This window comes from Mya arenaria, chromosome 15, assembly GCF_026914265.1.
Source record: "Mya arenaria isolate MELC-2E11 chromosome 15, ASM2691426v1".
In the NCBI taxonomy this organism is placed as follows: domain Eukaryota; kingdom Metazoa; phylum Mollusca; class Bivalvia; order Myida; family Myidae; genus Mya; species Mya arenaria.
Genome location: NC_069136.1, coordinates 57,029,986 through 57,040,008, shown reverse-complemented (window position 1 = coordinate 57,040,008; position 10,023 = coordinate 57,029,986). Strand labels below are relative to the sequence as shown.

General features: G+C 36.6%; 1 protein-coding gene across 1 annotated transcript; it reads left to right on the top strand.

The window, feature by feature from the left end:
• The first annotated feature begins 2,775 nt into the window (after positions 1-2,775).
• Positions 2,776-3,684, top strand: LOC128219509 (KH domain-containing protein 3-like). The gene is made up of 2 exons (XM_052927318.1): positions 2,776-3,282; positions 3,679-3,684. Exons 1-2 carry the CDS (start codon positions 2,776-2,778, stop codon positions 3,682-3,684), a joined length of 513 nt encoding a protein of 170 aa, XP_052783278.1.
• The last annotated feature ends 6,339 nt before the right edge of the window (positions 3,685-10,023 follow it).

The following is a 10,023-nucleotide window of genomic DNA, read 5'->3' as shown; positions in this document are numbered from 1 at the left end:
CCATTGCCAGCTTGAAGCATTCCTGATAGTTTTCTATCATCAGCCTGAAATAATTAACTTACACAAATATTTAACAAGCAAAACAACTAAAAAAATGAAAACATAGAATATCAATAAGCATCTGTACATAGCCTGTGCATTAACTGCAGGTACATAATATGGTTTTGCAGTTTAGTTTCTACATTAGTCCTTATGACAATGTGTTTATATGTTGAATATACCTCCATTATTATTCATAAAACCAACATTAGAATTTAATTCCCTTTTCCATACCATTATTAAACTAGAGTTCAATGAAGAACACAGCATTTTCCACCCGGATCATGACACTTTTGTTGTCAATTTTCATTTCAGTTTTTATTGTACACTTGGCATCAAATGCTATGACTGAAAAAGACAAGATTTAACCTTTGTCAGTTGAAAACTCACATGTACATATACTACAAAGTTTTACATAAACCATATGATACCTTACTAAAACAAGTTTCAATTACAAGTAAAGGTGAAACAAAACGATTACATTGTCACCTGATAGTGTCCATGGTATTAAAGTGCCAATAATCAACTTATTTGTTGTGACAGTGTTGTTTACATTACTGTACAGTATATTTACATATTTAGCATCAGTTTTAGATGTGTAAAAATAAGAAAAATAATTATGTTATATTATGACATGATAAAATGGTAGCACGGATTAATAATTCACTAACTACATGCCACAAAGACCGGTAATATTACAACAAAATATGTACAGGCATTTATTTATCCGAATTAAAAACCATCCGAAATAGAAGAATTTCAAGAAAATGTTTTACATGACATATTAAACAGCAATGAAACCAAATTAAATTGTACATCATATTCCATGTTTTAGATATACACAATATCAGCACATTTACTAAATATAACAAAAAGCTTACATCTTCTACAGTTAAAATCCTTTTTTCGACAGAACGGCGGAAATAGAACATTGTCGTACTGTTTTCAGCTATTTTTAGACATAGTTGGAAAATTCCACACCAGCGAACATGCTATACGCATTATTAAACTCTCAACGTTGATAAAAGTAAAAATATACTTTGATATGGAGAAAAATCTTCATCCGCCATCTTGATCGTTAAGTTAACGAGTGCCTCTTACCGGTCGTAGGTTTACAAGCAAAATTAACGATAAAGCAGGTGCACGTTGCGTCTCTGAAACGGTGCCGATCGGTAATTTTGGTCGTACTACCAAAATCAGCTAACGATCGCCTTAACGATCGTCTCTGAAACGCACCCCGGGAACACATAATAGATACTTTAAATATATGCTTCAGATGTTTTATCGGATAAGATAAAAGATAAAATATACATTTAGTCGAAATGTTGAGGTAGCGTGGCCGAGCGGTCTAAGGTGCTGGTTTTGCGCACCAGTCTCTTTGGACGCGTGGGTTCGAATACCACCAATTCCACTCTTTCTTTTTTTCCATTTACTTAAAATATCGGCCTAGGTTTTGAAGTAATCAGTTATTTCAGTGTATTTCCTTTTTTGATTTACCTCGCCTTTTTTTAAAAAAAGAGAAGGTATTGCCAAAACATTGGTGTCGTTGTCGTCGACGACCATCCCGAAAATCTCGAGCATAACTATTCAACCGTTTAAAACTTCAAATGGAAGTTGCCACTTACATTTATTGCCTGAGGCAGAACCTAAATTCATAGTAAGGGATAACTCTGGCTTTAATACATGGCAGATATTGACCGTTCTTCAACTGAAATAAAACCAAGAACGGGCCTTGGCATCATCATCATCATCATCATCATCATCATCATCATCATCATCATCATCATCATCATCATCATCATTGTCATCATCATCATCATCATCATCATCATCATCATCATCATCATCATCATCGTCGTCGTTATCACCACTACCACCACCCACCACCACCATAATAAACTTCCTCATCATTATCATCATCATCACATCATCATATCATCATCATCATCATCATCATCATCATCATCATCATCATCATCATCATCATCATTATCATCATCATAATCATCACCTTCATGGTCATCTTCATTATCATCAATTACAGGGCTTTTAAGGGAAGATAAAAAACTAAATTGTTTAAAAAGTTATATTATGTTTTGAGGAACGATCTTTTTTGGGAGTGAAACATATATTCTTGCATACCGGACGTGGGTTTCCGGTCATGTGACCAGTGTTGGAAAACCCCATCTTACACTCCCTATGTAAGATGAGTCACGCGCAACAACGCGCCACTACTTATTTCTTTTATGAAAACGTTTATGAAAAGAATGTTATGCCATTTCAATAAAGCGCAATCAAATATATATGTATGCCAGACATTAAACTAAATATTAAACAATGGTAAAATACGCGATTTTTAGCCATTAAAATTACTACGCTTTATGACGTCAGTAAACAACGTCGCACGCGCTTTTTGATGAAAGGTACAAACGTTCGATTCCTACGTCATTTTTCCACAAATTGATAGTTTTAGATATGCAAGAAAAAATATCAATCATGTTTTTTTCCGGTCTGGATCGAAAAATCCGACCCTCGGGCACGCTGCGTTGTCAAACAAGAAAGTAATTCAGAAAATAAATAGCGGATGAAATTTATTTCTGGGTTACAAATATGAATATATATCTTTTTTAAAAAATAGCTGCAATCAACATAAAGCCCAAGGACATTGTTGATTGGGCAGTTCCGATAAAGCCCATGGACATGGTTGATTGAGCAGTTCCGATAAAGCCCAAGGACATGGTTGATTGGGCAGTTCCGATAAAGCCCAAGGACATTGTTGATTGGGCAGTTCCGATAAAGCCCAAGGACGTTGTTGATTGGGCAGTTCCGATAAAGCCCAAGAACATTGTTGATTGGGCAGTTCCGATAAAGCCCAAGGACATTGTTGATTGGGCAGTTCCGATAAAGCCCAGGGACATGGTTGATTGGGCAGTTCCGATAAAGCCCAAGGACGTGGTTGATTGGGCAGTTCCGATAAAGTCCAAGGACGTGGTTTATTGGGCAGTTCCGATAAAGTCCAAGGACATGGTTGATTGGGCAGTTCCGATAAAGCCCAAGGACGTGGTTGATTGGGCAGTTCCGATAAAGCCCAAGGACATTGTTGATTGGGCAGTTCCGATAAAGTCCAAGGACGTGGTTGATTGGGCAGTTCCGATAAAGCCCAAAGACGTTGTTGATTGGGCAGTTCCGATAAAGCCCAAGGACGTGGTTGATTGGGCAGTTCCGATAAAGCCCAAGGACATTGTTGATTGGGCAGTTCCGATAAATTTGGCTCAAAACATTTTATTTTTGTATTAAGACGGGAAAACGTAAAAGCGTTTTGATTGGAAATCTGATAAAATATTCTTTCGTAAAAATTATCAACTCTTAATTACAGCTTTTCATTATGCAGCAGATATATGAATCATGCTTGTTAAATATTGAACATTAAAACTAAATAGAATTGATTTATTTAGACATTTTAAGTTGTGTTCCTTCAATCGACTTTTGCATCGCTGCTGTCCCTTAAGGGCCTTATACAGTGCAAAATTTAGTTTAAAGGACCAACACATAAATGTTTAAAAGAAACCATTTTTTCATTAAGTTTTGAGATTCAATCTTTTGCAAGCATAGTACGTACATCCGTTGCAACATTTGTAGATGTAATAAGGAGTTGAGCAACTTAAATGGTATAAGATTTTCAATTAAAAAAGCATTTACAATTTACGAAAATGTCTTTATACAATTTTTTTATGTGTGTCAAAATCGTCAGGACTCCCCGATCAGCAATGGCTTGCGGCTTTGTAGTAGGATTGCAGGTATTTTGAGAAAGATATGTGTTGTTTTTTGTAACCAGGAAATGAATTTTCCACTTTTTTGCATTATTTATTTGAATATCTTTCATATTTTGAAATATATCATCAAGAACCCGCAATACATTGTTGATTGGGTAGTCTGGAGCATTTTGACACAAAAATATATTGACATTGTCGACCGGTTTTACCTTAAAGCTGCACTCTCACACACCGTTTATACAACTTTTTTTATTCTGTTTGTCTTGGAAAGAACATTTTTATTTTGCGTAAATATCTGCAAACGAATGATAAAAGATTACTGACAAAAGATCAGATCTCAGATTTTCATAGTTCCGTTCTAAAATTAATGTTGTAAGGCTTAAACCGTTACTAACGGTGTGAGAAAAATGCATAAAACATCAATGTTTGAACTTATATATAAAGTCTGCGATCTAATTTTTGTCAGTAGTCTTATATGACTGGTTTCTATGCATGTTCGCATAAATTGGCTCGTTCCAAGACAAAAAAATAATAAAAGTTGTCAAAACGTTCAATCTGTGAGAGTGCAGCTTTAAAACGTTCAATCTGTGAGAGTGCAGCTTTAAAACGTTCAATCTGTGAGAGTGCAGCTTTAAAACGTTCAATCTGTGAGAGTGCAGCTTTAAAACGTTCAATCTGTGAGAGTGCAGCTTTAACGATCTCAATCTGTGAGAGTGCAGCTTTAACGATCTCAATCTGTGAGAGTGCGGCTTTAACGATCTCAATCTGTGAGAGTGCAGCTTTAACGATCTCAATCTGTGAGAGTGCGGCTTTAACGATCTCAATCTGTGAGAGTGCAGCTTCAAACCGTTCAATCTGTGAGAGTGCAGCTTTAACGATCTCAATCTGTGAGAGTGCAGCTTCAAACCGTTCAATCTGTGAGAGTGCAGCTTCAAACCGTTCAATCTGTGAGAGTGCAGCTTTAACGATCTCAATCTGTGAGAGTGCGGCTTAAACGATCTCAATCTGTGAGAGTGCGGCTTTAAAGATCTCAATCTGTGAGAGTGCAGCTTCAAACCGTTCAATCTGTGAGAGTGCAGCTTCAAACCGTTCAATCTGTGAGAGTGCAGCTTCAAACCGTTCAATCTGTGAGAGTGCAGCTTCAAACCGTTCAATCTGTGAGAGTGCAGCTTCAAACCGTTCAATCTGTGAGAGTGCAGCTTTAACGATCTCAATCTGTGAGAGTGCGGCTTCAACGATCTCAATCTGTGAGAGTGCAGCTTTAACGATCTCAATCTGTGAGAGTGCAGCTTCAAACCGTTCAATCTGTGAGAGTGCAGCTTTAAACCGTTCAATCTGTGAGAGTGCAGCTTTAACGATCTCAATCTGTGAGAGTGCAGCTTCAAACCGTTCAATCTGTGAGAGTGCAGCTTTAACGATCTCAATCTGTGAGAGTGCAGCTTTAACGATCTCAATCTGTCAGAGTGCAGCTTTAAAACGTTCAATCTGTGAGAGTGCAGCTTTAAACCGTTCAATCTGTGAGAGTGCAGCTTTAAACCGTTCAATCTGTGAGAGTGCAGCTTCAAACCGTTCAATCTGTGAGAGTGCAGCTTTAAACCGTTCAATCTGTGAGAGTGCAGCTTCAAACCGTTCAATCTGTGAGAGTGCAGCTTTAAACCGTTCATTCTGTGAGAGTGCAGCTTCAAACCGTTCAATCTGTGAGAGTGCAGCTTTAAACCGTTCAATCTGTGAGAGTGCAGCTTTAAACCGTTCAATCTGTGAGAGTGCAGCTTCAAACCGTTCAATCTGTGAGAGTGCAGCTTTAAACCGTTCAATCTTTGAGAGTGCAGCTTCAAACCGTTCAATCTGTGAGAGTGCAGCTTTAAACCGTTCAATCTGTGAGAGTGCAGCTTTAATGATCTCAATCTGTGAGAGTGCAGCTTTAACGATCTCAATCTGTCAGAGTGCAGCTTTAAAACGTTCAATCTGTGAGAGTGCAGGTTTAACGATCTCAATCTGTGAGAGTGCAGCTTTAACGATCTCAATCTGTCAGAGTGCAGCTTTAAACCGTTCAATCTGTGAGAGTGCAGCTTTAACGATCTCAATCTGTGAGAGTGAAGCTTTAACGATCTCAATCTGTCAGAGTGCAGCTTTAAAACGTTAAATCTGTGAGAGTGCAGCTTCAAACCGTTCAATCTGTGAGAGTGCAGCTTCAAACCGTTCAATCTGTGAGAGTGCAGCTTCAAACCGTTCAATCTGTGAGAGTTCAGCTTTAACGATCTCAATCTGTGAGAGTGCAGCTTTAACGATCTCAATCTGTGAGAGTGCAGCTTTAACGATCTCAATCTGTGAGAGTGCAGCTTCAAACCGTTCAATCTGTGAGAGTGCAGCTTTAACGTTCTCAATCTGTGAGAGTGCAGCTTTAACGTTCTCAATCTGTGAGAGTGCAGCTTTAAAAGGCTAATGGTGTATGAATGGTGTAGATACCTTTACACTCTGGCAGGCCCTTAGACAGGAATGCAATGAAGCGCTATACATTTGCTAAAGTACGTTGACCATTTTCACAGTTATTGTCATAAGAATCATGGCTTTTTTAATGGGCAGTGTAAGATTTGAGCATTCACAATAAAATATTTCATATATACCGACTATTTAGATAGTCTTCAATATATAACAGAACAGAGCATAAAGATGATTTATTTGGATTTAAACATATTGTTTCTCATCCATACAAATAATTATAACACAAAAAGTTGGTAAATAAATACAAATAATACAGAAACAAAACATTATAAGACAAACAAGTGTAATTAAAGGATAGTATTTGTAAGCGAATTTCTTATTTCATTAGCTTTGCTTATATATGTACACAATCGATTTAACACAGATCTTTAATTTGATGAAAACAACTCAATCAATTTCCACATACTCGGGTTTCTAGTGTAATACTTGCTTATATAACGTGTTGTCTTTGTAATAGTAACAATCACATTTTAATATAAAATGAAACTCATCTTCAATGTCTCTTAAAGCATTAACACAAAATAAACATTGTCTATCTTCTCTATTGACAGCGGTCCATATCGTCCGGTTTCCACACGTAATTTGTGACCAGATACCCGCATCCTCGTTAAACAGCTACGCAGTGATTTGTTTGTAACAATGTCCAGATATTGTTCGTATTCAAGGTTATGTTTGTACACTGTCAACACACCATTATTTTGTATTCATATAAATACATATTTGAAATACTCAAATAAATGGCCGGACCCACATCCGAACCCCTCAAAGTAGGGTAATCACTTCCAAATCCGTGGCCTATAAATTAAGACTATGTAAAAAGAAATGTGGCAGCGGTGGGATTCGAACCCACGCCTCCGAAGAGACTGGTGCCTAATACCAGCGCCTTGGACGCTCGGCCACGCTACCTTCACATTTCAACCAATTGTTTATACTCAATTTGATCTTATTCAGTAAAGTATCTAAAACTACGCGACTGTAACACCCGTATTGATAATATATAGTACATAGTATCGATACTAGTCCGAGTATGATAACAGGTAGCGTGGCCGAGCGGTCTAAGGCGCTGGTTTAAGGCACCAGTCTCTTCGGAGGCGTGGGTTCGAATTGAATAAATTGATTAGATTGATTAAAACTGCACTCTTACAGATTAAAGTGCCAATAATCAACTTATTTGTTGTGACAGTGTTGTTTACATTACTGTACAGTATATTTACATATTTAGCATCAGTTTTAGATGTGTAAAAATAAGAAAAATAATTATGTTATATTATGACATGATAAAATGGTAACACGGATTAATAATTCACTGACTACATGCCACAAAGACCGGTAATATTACAACAAAATATGTACAGGCATTTATTTATCCGAATTAAAAACCATCCGAAATAGAAGAATATCAAGAAAATGTTTTATATGACATATTAAACAGCAATGAAACCAAATTAAATTGTACATCATATTCCATGTTTTAGATGTACACAATATCAGCACATTAACTAAATATAACAAAAAGCTTACATCTTCTACAGTTAAAATCCTTTTTTGACAGAACGGCGGAAATAGAACATTGTCGTACTGTTTTCAGCTATTGTTAGACATAGTTGGAAAATTCCACACCAGCGAACATGCTATACGCATTATTAAACTCTCAAACGTTGATAAAAAGTAAAAATATACTTTGATATGGAGAAAATCTTCATCCGCCATCTTGATCGTTAAGTTAACGAGTGCCTCTTACCGGTCGTAGGTTTACGAGCAAAATTAACGATAAAGCAGGTGCACGTTGCATCTCTGAAACGGTGCCGATCGGTAATTTTGGTCGTACTACCAAAATCAGCTAACGATCGCCTTAACGATCGTCTCTGGAACGCACCCAGGGAACACATAATAGATACTTTAAATATATGCTTCAGATATTTTATCGGATAAGATAAAACATAAAATATACATTAGGCGAAATGTGAAGGTAGCGTGGCCGAGCGGTCTAAGGTGCTGGTTTTACGCTCCAGTCTCTTTGGACGCGTGGGTTCGAATACCACCAATTCCACTCTTTTTTTCCATTTACTTAAAATATCGGCCTTGGTTTTGAAGTAATCAGTTATTTCAGTGTATTTCCTTTTTTGATTTACCTCGCCTTTTAAAAAAAGAGAAGGTATTGCCAAAACATTGGTGTCGTTGTCGTCGTCGACCATCCCGAAAATCTCGAGCATAACTTTTCAACCGTTTAAAACTTCAAATGGAAGTTGCCACTTACATTTATTGGGCCTAAAAAAAATTTGTTTGGTTAGGGTTACATCCTTAAAAGAAATAGGTAGGGTAGGTAGGCTTTTTTTTAATTTTATTTTTTGATTAGGTTTTATATATATAAGAATATAATTTTCATCATTGGAGAATGGTGTTAAAGCTATCTTCTGTACAAGCATTTAAGGTTTAAACTTAATATTAAAAAGCAATTAAAAAAAAAAGATTTTTTTTTTTTTTTTTTTTTTTTTAGTTTTTCATTTTTTTTTCAAACTGACTATTAAAACGGTAGGGTCGGCGCCTATTCCGTAGGTAGGGTCGGGTAACCCGAACCAAATGTATTTTTTTTTAGGCCTTGCCTGAGGCAGAACCTAAATTCATAGTAAGGGATAACTCTGGCTTTAATACATGGCAGATATTGACCGTTCTTCAACTGAAATAAAACCAAGAACGGGCGTTGGCATCATCATCATAATCATCATCATCATCATCATCATCATCATCATCATCATCATCATCATCATCATCATCACCATCATCATCATCATCATCATCATTCATCATCATCATCATCATCATCATCATCATCATCATCATCATCATCATCATCATCATCATCATCATCATTATCATCATCATCATCATCATCATCATTGCCATCATCATCATCATTATATCATCATCATCATCATCATCATCATCATCATCATCATCATCATCATCATCATCATCACCTTCATGATCATCTTCATTATCATCAATTACAGGGCTTTTAAGGGAAGATAAAAAACTAAATTGTTTAAAAAGTTATATTATGTTTTGAGGAACGATCTTTTTTGGGAGTGAAACATATATTCTTGCATACCGGACGTGGGTTTCCGTTCATGTGACCAGTGTTGGAAAAACCCATCTTACACCCCCTATGTAAGATGAGTCACGCGCAACAACGCGCCACTTCTTATTTTTTTTTATGAAAACGTTTGTGAAAAGAATGTTATGCCATTTCAATAAAGCGCAATCAAATATATATGTATGCCAGACATTAAACTAAAGTTGAAAATAAATAATGGTAAAATACGCGATTTTTAGCCATTAAAATTACTACGCTTTATGACGTCAGTAAACAACGTCGCACGCGCTTTTTGATGAAAGGTACAAACGTTCGATTCCTACGTCATTTTTCCACAAATTGATAATTTTAGATATGCAATAAAAAATATCAATCATGTTTTTTTCCGGTCTGGATCGAAAAATCCGACCCTCGGGCACGCTGCGTTGTCAAACAAGAAAGTTATTCAGAAAATAAATAGCGGATGAAATTTATTTCTGGGTTACAAATATGAATATATATTTTTTTAAAATAGCTGCAATCAACATAAAGCCCAAGGACATTGTCGATTGGGCAGTTCCGATAAAGCCCATGGACATGGTTGATTGGGCAGTTCCGATAAAGCCCAAGGACATT